At 37.6% G+C, this 18,533-nt stretch overlaps 1 protein-coding gene across 1 annotated transcript in view; it reads right to left on the bottom strand.

The window, feature by feature from the left end:
* The window catches only part of LOC140136848 (uncharacterized), a 52,690-nt gene that overhangs the window by 5,318 nt on the left and 28,839 nt on the right, over nucleotides 1–18,533 (bottom strand). Inside the window, exons 5-12 of the mRNA XM_072158446.1 lie at nucleotides 16,469–16,615; nucleotides 14,875–14,991; nucleotides 12,888–13,051; nucleotides 10,546–10,795; nucleotides 8,790–8,915; nucleotides 6,789–6,983; nucleotides 4,908–5,155; nucleotides 2,180–4,192 (exon numbers count right to left, since the gene is read on the bottom strand). Of these exons, the coding sequence (XP_072014547.1) occupies nucleotides 2,180–4,192; nucleotides 4,908–5,155; nucleotides 6,789–6,983; nucleotides 8,790–8,915; nucleotides 10,546–10,795; nucleotides 12,888–13,051; nucleotides 14,875–14,991; nucleotides 16,469–16,615 (3,260 nt within the window). The remainder of the gene's footprint in view (nucleotides 1–2,179; nucleotides 4,193–4,907; nucleotides 5,156–6,788; nucleotides 6,984–8,789; nucleotides 8,916–10,545; nucleotides 10,796–12,887; nucleotides 13,052–14,874; nucleotides 14,992–16,468; nucleotides 16,616–18,533) is intronic.

Genomic DNA, 18,533 nt, shown 5'->3' with positions numbered 1-18,533 from the left:
TCCACAGAGGTAGTGTAGATTTTAAATGGAATAACCCATTAAGAATTAATAAACCTGGGACCATGTACAAAGGGACAGGGAAGTAAGTGAGTTGAGGGATGCCACACAATTTCACTCAAAAAACCTGAAACTAGTGAAATAAAAAACCTGAAAAAAGAGCCCCAAAACGGGCTGAAAATAAATAAAACCGCGGGAATTTGGATTCTCAAACAACCTTAATTCAGGCCAAAACCAGAAAAGTGGCATCTCTTTCGCCCATAATACCATGTGGGTACCCTCAGCTGAGGAAGCATGCATATTATGTTGATTGATAGACCCTGGTACAAATACCCAGCAGTTACAGCACTGCGCATGGCTTGTCTTGCATGATGCCAAAGGAGTTTGCCTATAATGAAAGACACTAGCTGAAATGCGGACATAGATCATCCAAAACAAATTATTTCAGTATCGAAATCAGTAGGAAAAGAAAATGTGTGTATGTGTATGCATTCCAGGAAAAAATTAATTTCTTTACTATAGCATTTCAAATATCCACAAAATTATCACATGTAAATCGTCGGGTGCATCACATACTGGTCTATCTTGAATTTTTGACTTTTTTGAGAAAATTGGTATATAGTTCTTTTTTACGGAGCTCTTCCAATACAACAAATTACAGACCTCAATTTTTCCTAGATAATTAGTTACAAATGTTAAATTTAAACTATCTATGATATTTTCAAAATACGTATTTTCACATACTGATCTATCTCGAAAAAACACACATTTCTAGAAAATCGCAATTGAAAATATTCGTATTAAGTTTACCTTTCTATAATTTAATTAGACTATGGATTTTCATGAAAGTGGTTTTAAATTAAAGCATATATACTTAACAGATTTATTTAAGTGGAATCTTTAATTATATTTACGTATGTAATATTGCTTAAAACTACACTTTAAGTTGTAGTTCTGTATGTGAAATCGTTAATTTCCCGATATCGTATTGAAAGTGCATCACATACTGGTCTATCTCGAGATAGACCAGTATGTGATGCGTCTAAAGTCACGTCTTTGTCATGATTGTTCCAGAAATCGAGATAGCCCCCAAGATAGACCAGTATGAAACGCACTTTAAATACGATATCGGGAAATTAACTATTTCACATACAGAACTACAACTTTAGTGTAGTTTTAAGCAATATTGCACACGTAAATATAATTAAAGATTCCACTTAAATAAATCTGTTAAGTATATGCTTTAATTTAAAACCACTTTCATGAAAATCCATAGTCTAATTAAATTATAGAAAGGTTAAATTCATACTGAAGATTTTCAATTGCGTATTTTTTCGAAAATGCGTGTTTTTCAAGATAGACCAGTATGTGATGCTAATTCGACTAAATGATTCTCAACTCTACACAAAAATTATGTTTGAAAAAGCATAGAAACTGTACACAATTTGACTGAACATAAGATATTATTGGAATATTTTGATTTAATATTTTTAAGGGCAACATGAGTAAATAATAAGAAAATCATTACTCGCATGGTATCGAAGGTTGTAAAAAGATAATCTGATAACAATATCCATCAATAAGCCATTTCCCAGTCCCTTCATATACAGTCTTTGGCCAAACTATACAAAATTTGTACTTCAGACAGTCTGAATATTATTGGTCATTGGTAAAAGTGTTTAGTTAACTTACTTAGTAAGCAAATGAGATACCAAATTGGTACTTTATCACCTTATAAATCAACCAATCAGGACCTCAATTTGACATTTAAAAGACAACCACCTGGATCTTTCCTGTGCCCTCTGCAATTTGCTATTTATTCTGTATGTGATAAATAAGGGAGCTTTAGGGCACAGCAGAAAGATTCAAGGTACTGCATTTACAAGCTCAGGCACTGTATCAGAAAGAGTGAAAAGAATTTTGACAGGGACTTGAAGGGCCGGTTTCTCGAAGCATGGCTAGTGGTCAGGCTTCCTAAGCCGCCAGGCTTAAGCCCAATTAGTCCTATAAACCAGTGTTTACAATTTCACATTATACATCACCATCATCACCATGAAAGATTAATCAATAAATCAGTGGACCCACATTGGTAGGGCTAGCCTGCTGGCTTAGGAAGCCCAACCACTTGCCAAGCTTCTAGAAATCGGACCTAAAAATTCTATGTTTTGCAGATTGTACTAACCTGTTTCTCTGGGCATCCTCTAACAGCTTCTCATACTCCAAAGGTTGGCTTGGTTCCCTGTCTTCAAAATAATCCTTTAATCTATCAGTCAATGGGGCAAGACTGTGCCTTTCTTGAACACGGTTATCATCCAAGTTGGTGAGCTCTCTCATAGTCAAGGGCAAATTAGGCGATGGTTCGTGTGTTTCAGGAGCTAAGAAGTTCCAGTTATCATCTACTTTTTCTGATGGTGGAGATGAGAGTATCTCCGGAAGAGGAGGCGTACCTGGTGGCGATGCCAAGTAGTTCCTTGATGAATGTGTTGTCTTTTTGGTGGGAATGGAACTTTTATCAGTCATCTCAAACTCTTGATATGCTGTGGAACTTTTTGACCTGTGTACGTCCCCAAGGTCGTAAAGTCTCCTGTGATTTTCCTGACGTTCATCTGCAGCATCGGCTTGATGAAAGAGACTCTCAATCATGGCCTGGTGTTCTTTCTCCATGCGATATTTTTCATCGGCGATTTCTTCGGCTAAGTAATCTTGGTCGGCTGCTAATTCGTATTCCAAGACGTCAAGAGGAGTAAGCGATGGGAGCGCTCCTGCATGATCCAACAACTCTGGGGGTGTTCTTTCATCAACATATGATTTTGTTGTTGGAGGTCTAGGTTGTATTTTAGGTGGGGGCATCATGTATCTATTTGGTCGTCTTCTTTGTTTCTGTTTTTGCTGTTGTTGTGATACTCTTTCGAAGATGTCATAAGGACTTCTGTCATGGAAATTGTTTGATGCCAGGTGGCCAAGATCAGAGCCATCCGTTCCAAATAACCTTTGGTAGTACTCTGCTTGTGGATTGGGCTCACTTGGGTGCCATTGCTGACTGGAAAACTCGTGATCATGTCCAGGGTTACTCGTGCTCTCATAATCACCACCATTTTGCAATCTTAACGATGATAAGTTATGAAGTATGTCGTTGTAGGGCGAAGAAGTGGGATCATGTTGTGAGTGGTTCAACTCTGGCTCTGATTTACCATGATGGAGCACAGGTAAAGTTGTTATCCATGCACCGTGTCTTGACGATGGACCAAGAGTTCTGTGTCTAATATGGCTTTCAAAATGTGGTGGGTTATTTCTTGATAAACTAGGCTCTTCTTGTCTTACATCAGCCATACTTTTGTATGGTCTCAGTGGTGGGGACTGTTGCGTACTGGATATATCAGGAGATCGAATCGGGGATGGTTCTCTACTGAAAACACCAGGAGGAGATAGATAATCACTATTAGGAGATGATGATGAAGGTTTCTCTGGGATTTTCTGATGTGGGAAAAGGGAATAATGCTGCCTATTAGGAAACCTGTTGCCAGGTAGCTGATGAGCTGGCAACCCTTGTGGAACATCGCCGAGGGCATACGAGCTAGGCCCATTGTACCCATAACCATCACCATCTGATTCCCCGTAGATACCAAAGGACTGATTATGCAAGTCCTGCTGCGGTACACCAGCATTAAGCCTAGCATGGCTCGACAGTGTTGCAGGTGAAGGTACCGTGTGAACCTCTTGTCCGCTCCCCCCTGGGAGATACACCGGTCTCTGCATGAAACCTTGTTGTTGCGTTCCACCAGGACTAGAGCTTTGTGCATATAGCTCCCGAGCAGGTCTGTTTTGATCACGATCAGGTTCATCGTAACCACCTGATGCAAACTTTTCAGGTATTCTACCGGGTTTACCAGTGTCAAATTTCTTCTGAGCTCTATCCCCTGAAGCACCTCCGTCTTGTTTTCTACCTCTCTCTGATGCGCTGTTAAGCTTTGTCTTGCCTTTGCTAGATGTTGACTTTGATCTGCTGGCATCACCACCTTCATGGCTTGTCCATGAACTATCTGAAGGCGTTGCAGCTTGTTTGTGTGTCTTGTCTCCTGCAATGGAGCCATCTGTGTTGTCCGACAGAAGTGAGTCTTGCCATTTGACTGCTTCCACCACATCTCGCATACTGGCCATTTCCTTCAGGCTTAGAATGCGTAGCAACACAAGACACCTAGGAAAAAAAAAACACATCACCACATTAGTAACTTTGTGACTTAAAACTCCGGCTGTTTTAAACCTGGCAATCCAAGGAGACGATGGATGTGATGTTTTTATTTTGATGGATTTTTTTTTTAATAAAGAAAAAAAAGATATTTTGATAATCCAGTTGGTATAAGACACACATTTTTAGTAACACGCACTGCAGCTTGGAAACAAACTTTTCATTCACAGTGGCCTAACAGACCTGAATAAACGTCACACTTTCATTAAAGGTGGGCGGTCAGATTTTTTTTTCAAATTGTGCTTTTTACCTCACATTAAGGCCTGTACCAAAATAATCTTTTATAAAGTTTTGAGTTAAATTGCACTAGTGGTTTTGATATTATAAGCAAAACATATGTTTCAAAGGCCCATAGAAAAGTACGAGTGGTTCATAACATCTCAACCGCACATATTTCATGCCTAGATTTCACTGGTGAGAAAATGTGAGCTTGCTTCTGATGCCAAAATCTGCATTTTGATAGGATAAAGTGGGGAGATGAGGCTGTCGATCTGGTCACAAATTAAAAGTGCACAATGCTTCAGGTTAGCAGCTCTACTATGTACCCTAAATTTGGTTTTAATGGGTCAACAACTTAAGAGCTGTTAAGAGCATGTACCATTTTTCATCTGCAACCGCTACATAATGCAACATACTGGTACCTATTGTTGGAGACCTGCCTTACCTGTGGACTAACACACGCCCTTGTTTCTTGGCCTTATTTTCTGGTATCACCTCAGCTGCCTTTCTTGCTTTGGCCAATTCCTCCCTACTAGGTGGCGGATATTGTCGCAGAAAACGCTTCACATCTTCACGCCACTGGTACTGTTTACCATTGACGTGATCTTTGTGCTTCCTTCCTTGGAGGTCACTGAAGAGGTCAATTAGGTTATCTGGGAGGAATTTCAGGACTTTTGTGACCCACTTAGCAGCCTGTTAATTTAAGAAATAGAAGGAACATGTATATTAGATTCAGAAGTACAACAATTCATTGATTTAAGCTGTTACAACAGATTTAAAAGGGCATTTCGTGATCCACAGCATCATCCCCCCACTTTTCTCAAAAAAAGAATTTTATATGTAAAACCTCTGGCAACATAATGTTTATGTACAAAAAATTTCTTGTAGATCTTAGCAAAGATATTGTGAAATTTGAATTTCGTTCTGGAATACCAGAATGAAATTACAACACATTGTCTATGAAGTAGTGTAATACACATAATCATGCATAACTCGCAAAACACAAAATCGGAATCAACTGAAATTTTGGGAACAAGCTTTTTTCGTGGCTATGACTGAAAAATGTCATAAAAAGAGGATGCTAGGATTACAAAATACTCCTTTAAGTATATGTTAATTTCATCTTCAAAATGAATTAATAACTTTTTTGGTTCTAAATTGGTAAGCCAAATTATAAAGGCAACTCTCTTGATTGTTATTGGCAGTACTCTTATGACATATGTGTTGTTTAATTCAGACCGCTTTTTATTTTGTCTCATGTTTAATGTTCTGCGTGCTGGCCATAGGCTTCAACATAAAAAATACAAGTTTTAAGATATTTTCTCAAAATATCAAGAGCTAACTTAACCCTAACCCTACCCGTGGTTTTTTTGCTATCGGAAGGGAAAGAAGAAACGAAAAAGGAGAGAAGATGAGGAGAAAAGTCACTTGGCACCCCTGGGATTCGAGCCTGGGACCCCTAGCATGCCACACAGAAGATCCCCAGCATGTAGCCACACAGGTGACGTTGGCCCGGCCAACGATTCCCTGGGTATATATGACTTGGGCTGATTGCGTCATCAAGTCACGTGGAATGCATGCACGCAGAGTGGTTTTAATAGTGAGCTTTAGTGAGACCTAGTTGGGTTAGGGTTAAGAACCACCGACCAATACTAGGCTTGTTTGTACTCATTTTATTGCATTTTTCATGATGATACCAGATATGGTCATGATAATGTACAATTCTGAAATTTTTGAATATTTAAAGAAAATTTGAAACTTGTCCTCTGCAGCCGACACCCGCGTTCAGGATGCAATATCACATTTCACACATGGTCAATACACAGTAGTACAAAGCTTTTTGTATTCTATTGTTTTCTCTGGGACCAGATGTCCAAGCTAGATAAAACAGCATTGGGCAATTCCATTTAAAATCCACACTACCCCTATGGAAGATTTTGGACATATCTTCTACAGGCGGAGCATGAATTTCAAATGGAATTAGCACATTAACCAACTCTATTTGAAACTCATTCTCCCTCTGTGGAAGATTCAGATTGAATCTTTCTCAGAGGGTGTATGGAATTCAAATGGAGTTACCTAATGTTATAATTCTATTTGAAATGGAATGGCCCAATTTGAATATGAAAGATATTTTGCTATGCATACCATATGATTATGAATGATGTAGACTGTTTAAAAAAATCTTGTCCTGGAGGGTGGTACCCTTGGGATTCAAATATAATTGCTTTGCTCTATCAGATTAATTTATATGCATTATACTAATTACAAACAAAACAATATATAAACATTTAAATGATAAAAAATAAAGCATAATACAACTTACTTTCTCATACACAAAAAAGAAATCATAGACTTTCTGCAGCAGATTTCTTCTCTTATTCAGCCCTGTCCTAAACTCAGCAGCCTGTTGTTTCAGTAGTTTTGTAGAATTCACAATGTCCACAATGTTGGTGTTATTCCGTTCTAGTATCATGGTCTCAGCATGCTGTATCAAGCCATCTGCCTGAGCTAGTTTAGCCTGCCAAGTTTAAACAATACCCCAGGGTTTAGTTAGCATGTATACTATGCCAAATGTGGTGTACCGCAAACTTGACTTACAAGGGGCCGAGTTGGATGATTTCCAATAGCCTAGTTTTCATTCATATACAACCAAGTCACACGACATTCCCCACGAGACAGGTCACATGGTTTGCGGTGATATTAAGCCCCTGAACACTAACATGCCGATCTAACATTGCCTCTGATTGGTCAATTACATGATATCTTCACTTTAATCACCAATCAGAATGGAGCTTTGCAAATAATTCACCCCAATTTTTGTGCATGGTGAAATTATTCTAACAATATTGCTGATTGGTCCAATTGATAATGAAAACTTCTTTTTGGTCAATCGGCAGATAGTTCTCATGGGGTTAAGAACTAGTTGTCTAATACATAGGGTTTCTCTTTAGACTATTAGTCACGGCTCTGGTATAATTGTGTTCATGTGGGAGTTGAAGAAGTGGATAGGGTTGTATGATCTGTATATTATAGATGACCGTGTGGTTTTAGGTGATGGTGGTGAAACTTAAGTGACTGATTCCAGAAGGGATCTAGGGTGAATAACCACTGCATTAAGGCATTGGAAATAATCCAACTTACTTGATAGTATGATTGAAATAAGCCTTCATATGGTAAACTTGACTGCTCAATGCCAGAAGTAGGCAAGTCCAAGTGCAATAGCTGCCATGTGATCATTTGACAATTTACACAGTATATTGTACTCATCTACAAGGCAGCTACACATGGCAGCTATTGCACTTACCCACTTCTGGCACTGAGCAGTTGAACTGTTGATATCAGGTAGAATCTATCTCTAGCATATATTGGGCTATTCCATTTGAAACCAAAACACCACTTTATTGAAGACATGATCTTTATAATCTCAATAAATAGTACGGTTTGAGATTACTTGGAGCAATGGTTTTGACCATTCACCTCTTGGGTAGTCAATATATTATCCATTGGATATGTGAAGGCACAGAAGATATCTTAAACTACCCACAATGTATTTCTGTTCTGAACTGATTTGCTGTCAGTGCCCCAGACAAACAAGTACCTAGACAACTGACTTTGCTTCGCGTAGTGAAGTAAACATTACATAGCAACAATTTAGACTAGGACGCAACCCGGACGCAAACAAGCAGACATAATCGCGTCTACGGAACATGTTGCATTTGACGCGGGCGATAACGGCGCAGTAATCACGCAAACGAGCGCGTCAGACATGTATGTGATATTTCTGCGTGCCTAGTAACCCCATCAATCCGTCAAAATCACCTTGGATACCATGCTTCACCTCCCGCTGTGGTAAGGTATGGACACTCATAGGTCTAGGTGGTATGTCTATGGTCAGTGCAACATGGGTTCATAGTGACAAAAAAAACTGCAATTGACAAAGCTCATCCAGATCTTGTAATTGAGGTATGCAGAGATGACAGTGACTTGCCAAAGCAATTCTGAAAATAATACAGACATTTGCGCTTATAGGGAGTGTAGCGACGGAGCACAGTGCCTCACTGCCAAGGGTCCCTTTTGGATACAAAATTGTTATTTTTCAGTGATTTTTTTTAAAAATCAACCACAAATGATTGTAGCACTTGGCTCTAGGACCTGGAATTCTCCAAATCCAAAAAAAAATCCCCACGCCCAAAAAAGTTTTTTTTTTTTAATAACTGATAAATTCAAAAATATTTTGGTGAAATTTATAAAAATTTGGAAATCCTAATAAAGTCAGAAAGCTGGCATCTCTGGGTGTGGCTAGGTTGTAACCATGACAACTTACCTTGCCTTTAGAGTGCAACCCTGTGTCAAAGTGATTACGCAACATCTCAGCTCTGCTCACTGAGTCAGCTATTTCAAGCCTCCTCTTCAGTTCTTTAATCCCTTTCTGGGTGAACCAATCATGAAGCTGTAACAAAAATGAAATGAAATGAAATGAGTCATTTTTGACAAGTTTTCTCAGGTAAATTTACTATACAGAGTGCTGATACACTGTTGACAGAGGGGTCAGACCCCCACCCTCTTTATTTTTGTGGCACCCTTTTAACCAAGGCACCCTTTTTATGTACAAAGTCAGGACCCCCACCACTTACTGCTTTATCCGCCATATACTGAAGTTCTTCAAAAAGCTGTAGCCAATGTCATGCCGCTGTTTAATTAAGTCTCTGTAACTTGTTAACATTACGGGTGTATACGAAGCAAAGAGAGCACCACATGCGGCGCTTGTGACTACGATTATTTATAATATGTCAGCCTAGTGGACGTAAACATGCATCAAATGGAATTTTATCTTGCGATATGGTTTGCTGGTTTGGCACTTATTCTTGGAAACTAGGATGAGTTTATCAAATTATCATTACAATAAAAATATATTGTAAGTTGAAACAACCCCCAACCTTTTTATTTTACTCCCACCCTTTATATCAATCCACCCTTTTTACCAACAAAGTTTAAACCCCCACCCTTTTAAGGATTTTCCAAATTTCCAAGTGGCACCCTTTAAAAAGGGTGCCCTGCCAACAGTGTGATATATCACCACAATGAAGTTGATTAAGTAAAAATACCCAAAAAAGTACATGTACGTCTCAGTGTCCTGCATGCAGACCTGAAAATCAAATTTCAGCCTATTTCTTTCTTTTTAGTCATGCTTCAAGGGTTCTTTTAATCTTCAGAAAAAGAAACAAACTCACAGCATTTTTTCCTTACTACTTTAAATTTTTAAACAACTTTTTTCAAAATTCACAGTATAGTACAAAAAGACATCATGCTGTCAATGTAGTAAGGATTTTCAAAAATGGATTTTCAAAAATGAATTTGCAGTTCTTAAGATAGATGCCAAAATGATATTTATGACATGCATATTATAGGAATGCATTTGACCAGAGAATAAATATTACATGTCATGTTGCACATTACTTTTTGGCTTCTTTTTTTGTCAAAGTTTTCCTTCGTATATTCCCTACACAATACACTCAGGACACTGCAAGACTTAAAGCCATATTATAACATTTTTAAACAAAATAGATTAGCATTTCTTTGCTATAAAATGTTAGCTTTTACTGTCAGATATATCCCTTTTATTTTGAGCCGAACAACTACGGCAAAGCAAAGAAAATTGGAATTTACTACCAGCGCACATGTCGCTAATACGTACTACTCCTTCGGTTATATTATGGTACGACCCTTTGTTGTGTATATCACCGTCCCGCACGCTGTGTACGTACTGTGTGTTATGAACATCGTGTATGCGTTCGACTAATAATTCCATCGTAATAATAAAGCGCCGAATCCGGCGTTTTTATTCAAAATCTCAGATTTTGACAAAACTACAGCACCTAGAGTCTTGATTTTTGCAGGGTATATTGGTTTAATAAAGTACAATTTAATCGTGTAAAAAAAGGAATTTTAAAAATTCAGTGAGGGCGTCTTCCTCAGCAAATGTTATAATATGGCTTTAATTCTTGCCTTTTGCAAAATCAAAGTGTCATAAAAGATTGACCAAATTTATACACGTTATGCAATGTCCAATTAATAATTACCTGCTTTACTTGTTCACTGAATGAAATCAAGTCAATCGTCTGTTGGACCTTGCCAGAAGCGCCCTCCCATAACGCTTCTATCCTCTTCTCTGCTGCAGTGAGTTCTCGATGACAATGGGCAACCATCGACTTGGTCTCCCTGAAAATAGGTTTCTGTGCTACGGGTCCAAACACAGAGTCATTTTCTGAATGGGTAAACCTGGCTTGAAGACTGTCGCACATATCCGAGACTGGTTCTAAATTGATGTCTCTGTTCAGGAAGAAATTTTACATTTCATAAAACAATAATATTATAGTTCATCAGCGGTCTAACCTGTTTATAGCATAAACACAGAAGTGGGGTCCTGATTGGCTAATTGAATCATGTTATCATCACATCGGCACTTCATTCGCTGATCAAGCTGTGTAGCAACGCATGACCTAGTTCTGTTTACCAATATCAGGAAGAGCAATGGGGCACTGCTGAAGTAATTTGCTGAATACTATAATGTGACCCGCTCTGACAAAACCAGGACAACTCCCATTTTTGCCATTTCATGATTTGAATCAAAATGTGAGCACCAGACAATAAGCTTTAAAATGATACCAAAATTATATAAATAGCAGTGCAATACTTTTCTCGATATGGATAATTTTGTAAATGATATCTTGATATTTTTGCCAAATTGCTATACTAAGTAATGGGCCAATTTAGTTTCCTGCCTTACACAGGATTGAATAGGATTATCATAATTCAACTGTTAATTATAGATTTAATAAAGCTTTTTTTAATAAATACTTTCAAGGATTTAAAAGTCCACTTAGTCCATAAGTCAAATACCATGAAATTAAGAATATCAAAATTTGATTTGGGAATGCCATCTTTAGAAGCCTATCTCAAAAACATGTCTGGCAACTTGTTCCGGGGGTGTAGATTTCAAACGGAGTCACCCATTCAGGTAACCCCATTTGAAATTCATACTCCCTGTGTGGGAGATTAAGGTCATGCCTTTCATAGGGGGTGTATGGATTTCATATGGAATAGCCCATTTAAAAAACAAAACAGGAAATTTTAAGTAAATTTATCTGCAAAGAATGAAAAAATGAACAACTACGGTCTGATTTGAGATTTCATATTTTATCTATCAAAACCCAAGAGATTGGCAGTGTTTCTTTTCCACTTTCCTTTTCTTGGTCATTTTTTCACATACTATTAATATCAGATGATTCCACAAAGTGTAACAATTACATATGCACCCCTACAGCCAAAGTTCCACGCCATGTATTCTTAATGCTCTGCGTGCTAGCCATAGGCTTCAATATAAAAAGTTCACATTTTGAGATATTTACTCAAAAATATCACAAGCTATCTTAAGAACCACTGAACCAATACTAGGCTTGTTTGTACTCATTTTAATGCATTTTTCATACCGATTCCAAATATGATCATGCAAAGTTACATTTCTGACATTTTTGAATTAAGAAAAAAAAAACTTGTCGTCTGCAGTCCACATGTGCATGGAGGGAGTTAATAACACCATTCTTAACCCAGCATGGCCTATTTAGTATTAACAAGCAGCCTATGGCTACAATAATGTTGTGGTTAACCTATATTTCCTCTGAGTGTAATTAGATTAAATCATTCAAAACCAATATACTAGACCACATTTCCCCTATCATAGTGAAATACTGACATCAAAACCTACTCTTGTGTTTTCATTTTCCCCCAACAATACCCGAGGGTATACACAACAGTGTGGTCTTCGTAAAATCCTTTGGGAAGGTTCAGGTATTTTACATCTTCAGTGGTGTATCAGAGTCAGTTCTTTGAGGGGGCAAAGACAAAAATATTGGTGGTGGGCATCATTTTGGCTGTGTATTACTGTGATAACTGCACACAAAGCGCAACATTTTTTTAAATTGTACACAAGTTTAGCCCAAAATTAAAGTGAAATTTGTGTGTGCCAGGCCAATTTTCAATTTTACACAATTTTATCCTCCAAATTAAGGTAAAATTTTGTGTTTAGCGGGCCAATTTTACACTATTTGGGGGAGTTAAGGGGGGTTGAAATTTTCTTAGGGACACAGGTTGGTTTTAAGGGGTTCAGATTTTCTGGGGGTTGAGATAGCAAAACAACTCGGGGGTGGCAGGAGGTTGAATACAAAAAATAGCTTTGAAAAAAAAAGTTAACCAGGATTTAAATTCATTTAAATGATCATACACCAGGGGTGATTTGATTTAATCTTACCTATACAACTAGGAAGCTATGTTAACACATCTATACTACTAACAAAGGTGCAAAAAAGTGAATTTGGATGATTTTCCGTATGATCAAACCATTGAATAGGCCATTTACTCTTACCCTCTGATTTCTTGGTATTGTTCCTTCAACCAATGCATAAACTGTAGTAACTCATCCTTAGAGTTGCCCTGTGTACGTTGGTGTGACAGTGTAACCATCCTCTCGTATCCGATGGGAAGACGTGTCTCTAGAGACTCATAGTTGACAAAGAATGGTTCTACTACCTGTTTTTAAACAAAATAAGAAAACATCTAGTTGGTTTGATTAACTTTCCTTTGGTGACAGGTATAATGAATGAATGGTTCAATTAGGACAGTGAAGCTCTGGGAATGAAACTATAGTTAGCATTTAAAAAGAGGGATGGAGAGGGCTAGAATGTTAATTGCATTTCTCATATATTCACCCAAAACATCACTTATCATTTTTTTAGTCACTTTCCGTTTCGTTATAGATGGGGCAGGAGGTGCCATCTTTGTAACAAAACTATATACGTTTACAGGGTTTCATCAATATTTGGATTTGTTCTATTGACCTTATGGAACAGATGGCCAATATTGATGACCTGTGAATGCACAAATTCTTAAGGATTTTGCATTTTCTCCTGTGAAGAAATGGTATTACTAGATTTTTTATCGAATTTGTATAGTTTTAACGGTCATGTCTCTTTTTATCTTAAACAGTTTGTGTTCCCACTCCCTATCGACACTCGCCCCCAACCCCCAAGAAAAAAATGATGGCCAATATTGATGACAATGGGCTGGGCAAATGCACAAATTCTTAAGAATTCAAATTTTACATTTTCTACTGTGAAGAAATGGTATTCCTACATGTTTTATCAAATTTGTAGATATAACTGTCATATCCGGGGGATGTCCCCTTCTCTTTACATTGAAAACAGGTTGTGTTCCCACTCCCATTCGTCACTCTCCCCCTACCCCAAGAAAAAAAAACCCAACAACACTGTATTTTCTCTTCCATTAACCCTGGGCATTAACAAATACATTGATTACATCACCCACCCACTCATATCTATCTCATACACACCCATCTCATGTGTTCATAAAACCACAATGGGATATATAGTAGTGGCATGTGAACATTTGCTCATTATTTTAGCTTTCCACTGATATCTACCTTTACAGGGAACACTTTTGAAGCTAACCCAAACTTATTTCAAATTGCAACAAGCCTCACTAGGATCCACAATATGCTCATCTATCAGGGCACAGTTCTTTAACCCCAATACATTTGCACATTCATTGAATGACCTGTGAAAATTTGGGTACAAAAACTCGTACTCTGAAACTTGAGGTCAAATTTTGCACTATGATTGTTTAATTGAGGTTACTGAACTATGCCATTGGGATGAGGCCATTGTGGTCTATAGTGCCTGTATTATGACAAGACAGAAACAAAATATAGCACTCTTTGACACATATCTGACAGGAGTACCGCATGAAGGTCAAAAGGTAATCCAACCATTTCAAGGCCAAGCTCACACATCTAGTTGATAATTGTATTGATTATCCCTTTGCAGCTGTTGCTCTGCTTAACGATGGTAATCAATAAATCTCAGAATACATGTAAATAACATTTGTACCTAGTACATGTTGGTTTTAGCAAAATGCATTACTGTTGTTTGCAACATTCTTTATTATAGACTCAAAATCACAAAATTTTAAGTACTTTTTAGGTTGATACTATCAAAAGCAATCAAAGAATTATTGCTGGGGACAGTGTGACTGTGGCCAATTCTGTTTGTTTTTGTTTCTTGACAAAATGTGCAGTCAGCCATTAAATTAATGGGTACATGTGGTTGTATTTCATTATAATATCTGTTAAGAAATGTAACTGTGAAATTATCATCAGTTGAGGGTTGGTTGAACATGTTTGAAAGGATGGTACCAGGTCTGTATGCAGGCCCCCCCTCCATAAAATTGGCAAAAGTATACAAAAAGTCCCAAAATATCACAAATTGCAAGCAATGTTTGTTGTGGGACTGTGCTACAAGTTGTGGACGTAAGGTAGAACATGTATCATTTCATACCCTTCTAAATCTGAGCCATGCACTATGTGAATACTGTAGGTAGCCACCCAGATCTGGAGTAAGATGACTTCTATCGATGAAGTTATATAAATCCATCTCATCAGCAGCCATCACAACCTGTATATAAATACACATGATAATTGACTCTTTCATTTAAAATCCACACTACCCCTGTGGAACATTTCGGACATATCTTCCACAGGGAGAATATGAATATCAAATGGAATGAGCACATTAGGCAGCTCCATTTGAATTTCATACACCCTCTCGGAAAGATTCAACCTGAATCTACCCTTGAGGGAGAGTGAGTTTCAAATGGAGCTGCTTTCGTTAGATTATTTGGATATGCTTCGCACCCTATGTTATTTTTTGTACGTCCACGGGCTGTAGACGTCTGATGTACTTTTCATCCTAGTATAGCTGAGATCAGCTTTTAAGGATTACAGAACCAAGAACCAAGAGCCAATGAGTTCATTCCATTTGAATTCATATTCCCTCTGTGTAAGATATTTCCAAAATCTCTCACAGGGGTAGTGTGGATTTTAAATGAAATTGCCCAATTGTTATACTCTCCGTTCGCATCACATCATAATAGCTATCACATAATAATGAATGCTGACCCAAATTTCAAAAGTTACAGATTTTTTCTTGTATTTACATATTTTGGTGATTTTTAAAGTCATTTGAAAAAAAAAGCCTGACCGACCGACTGACCCTCATCTCATCTTTCACGTCATGACGATTGATAATCAAACACCAAGCAGTTCAAATATTATTTGTTTACGTTAAATAAATTTAGACCCTGTCCACATGAGTGTGTTTTTTCCCCATTGATTACAATCATGTCATAATCGTATTATGATGGTCCGCTCAATGTCATCGGCATACTACAATGTCATCATTTCCGAAAGAAAAAAACTTCCATAATTGGGCCGGTATGTAGCAAGATCGTGTCGTAATTGGTGATAAAAAATACATGTGTACGCATTCTGTCATTGTATTATGTTCAATGGACTTTGTAATTGTAATTGTGTGTATAGCCTACATACATACATACATACACTAGGCTTTTATATTGCACCATTTCATTTAGACCACAGCGCATACAACAACAACATAATATTTACAAGCAAAAAAAATATTTAAAAAATTTAAAAAAATAACCAGAAGTGATTGCAACAAATGACAAGATGCTTACAGTGTAAATGCTCTCATCATTCACTTATCATAATGGGCAAATCCACTTAAAATCCACACTACCCCTGTGGAAAATTCTGGAAATATCTTCTACCGGAGGAGTATGAATTTCAAATGGAATTAGCACATTAATCAACTCTATTTGAAACTCACCCTCCCTCTATGGAAGATTTAGGTTGAATCTTTCTCAGAGGGTGTATGAAATTCAAATGGATCTGCCTAATGTGATAATTCTATTCAAAACTCATACACCCCTTGTGTAAGATATTTCCAAAATCTTCCACATGGGTAGTGTGGATTTTAAATGGAATGGCCCAATCATGTCAAAATGGGGATATTATGTTACAATGACAAAAATATACTATTGTGGACTGTTTCTTTAAAAACTGTCAATTACCTGGAAAAGGGGAGGAGCAAGGTGTTTGTTCTGTTTCTTTTTACTTTTCCTGAGATTCAGCATAGTCGATGCATCTTTACATGTCTTCTTGTTGATTGGTTGCACACCATATAGGACACAGACTCCAACCCTGTCTCTCATTTCAGCCTGAAAAAAAATGACAATAGAAATTTATGAAACTATATTATTCCTTGCAGTAATTGTTTTAAATTATTTAAATTTAGATGCATTTCTTACATATGTTCTTTTCCGGAGTCTAGATTAATCAAATTCTTGTTTCTTTGCTATAAATATGCATTCATGAAGTCACTCAGTTTGTGTCCCCCTGGACACTACTGGTCATCTAACAGCATTTCTGATTGGTTGATAACTTGAAATGCTCATTTCAATTGCCAATTATGACTAGGCTTTAAATTATTTATGGTCAAACTTGCATTTGCAGATGATCTTATAAATAACCTCCTTAAAATTGGATGGACACAATATTCATTTTGGCCAATCGGCAGGTAGTTCTCATGGGCTTTTAAACCAGAGGCACATAGCTAATTTTTGCCGTAAGACTGTAGTCTGTTACCGCTTCAGACAGGTAATGGTGGCCACATTACAACAACAAATTATTCAAAATTCTTAGTCAGTGGGAGTGGTCTAGTTCGTAGACACATTTCTGATTGGACAATCGCATGATTTTGGGTGCCGTCTATCAGGCCGTGAAGACGACCCCACGTCATCATGCGTCTTGATAATGCGTAACTGCGCGTGTAGAGATCTTGGCGTATGTATCGCGCTGATGCGTGAGACTAGTGCGGAATCGTGAACGCGCTAGCAGTACGCGCAACAGAATACGTGAAGTTGTAAACAAGTTTCGTTCATTTTATAATGAGGGAGTTTTTATTACGGTAACTTAGTTTTTACTTTTAAAAAATTGTTTACAGTTATTAAAATAATATTTAACTGACTAAGAATGAGAATAAACGATAGGAATTTTTATTTTGCCTATCCTCTACCTATGATAGGCGACAGGCAGGTCCAATATTTTTTATCGTAGTGGATACCCGGCTGCGCCGGCATCCACTACTCAAAATATTGGACCTGCCTGTCGTCTATCACACGGTAGAGGATAGGCAAAATAAAAATTCCTATCGTTATTCTCTAATTATTAGATAGTCATTAATTTTTCAAATTCAAGATTGGATTCAAATCTCTTCTACCCAAATCATTTTACATCTTTGTCAAGTTTTCATTGACAAATAACAACAATGGCCAACAATTAGCAGTAAGTTCCTTGTCCAGGAGAATTTCAAGCTAACTCAATTTTTTCTCGAGAGCGTACTAAAACAGCCGGGGTTCAAACCTGCAACCTCTCGCAAGGGGCGGCCTATATGTCTCATACTTAGGTACTTTGTCATGAAGAAGTCAGAGCTACTCCAGAAAAAAGCTTGACAGTTCTAAACTTGTCCGACGGTGAACCAAAAAAAAACTTACTAATTGGTAACCAAAGATCTTTTAGTAAAGCTAGATGAGAATTGGTGTACATTGTTCACGTAACCTCCTTCAACTCATTTGCATAATTTTGGAGGTAGCGGATCGTATTCTGTTTCGTTGAACTCTAAATTAGCATACTTTTGGAGGTTTCCATATTTGGGTTTACCTAATTAATTATTGATGACCCGGACGTTGTTTACATCATGGCATCATTAGAGCTTGTCACTCGTCCGATTCGAAACACGAAAAACACAAGCACCTTTCTTTCCATTAACGTTATATCGTGAAATACCACATAGCGGAGGTGTTAGTTTTTATTTAAGGAAAATATTCCTGGCGATGACCCCATGTTGACAATGGCTAAATATGCTGTATTAGTTCTGGAAAGGGTCCGGCAACGGTCCGCCATTACTTTTCCTTTTTGTAGACTTGTCTACCAGTCATTTTCATTATCCTAACTACAGTTTGCACATTTAAAAGTGAACTCCGACGTATGTGATGCGAAAAATTCTTGCCGTACCTTTTTTGATTCATTTTTCAGCCGGGACGGTTACGTTTTTGCGGCCACGCATCGGTATAGGGA

This window comes from Amphiura filiformis, chromosome 17 (genome assembly GCF_039555335.1).
Source record: "Amphiura filiformis chromosome 17, Afil_fr2py, whole genome shotgun sequence".
NCBI classification, from domain to species: domain Eukaryota; kingdom Metazoa; phylum Echinodermata; class Ophiuroidea; order Amphilepidida; family Amphiuridae; genus Amphiura; species Amphiura filiformis.
This window is presented reverse-complemented; position numbering and strand designations above follow the sequence as displayed.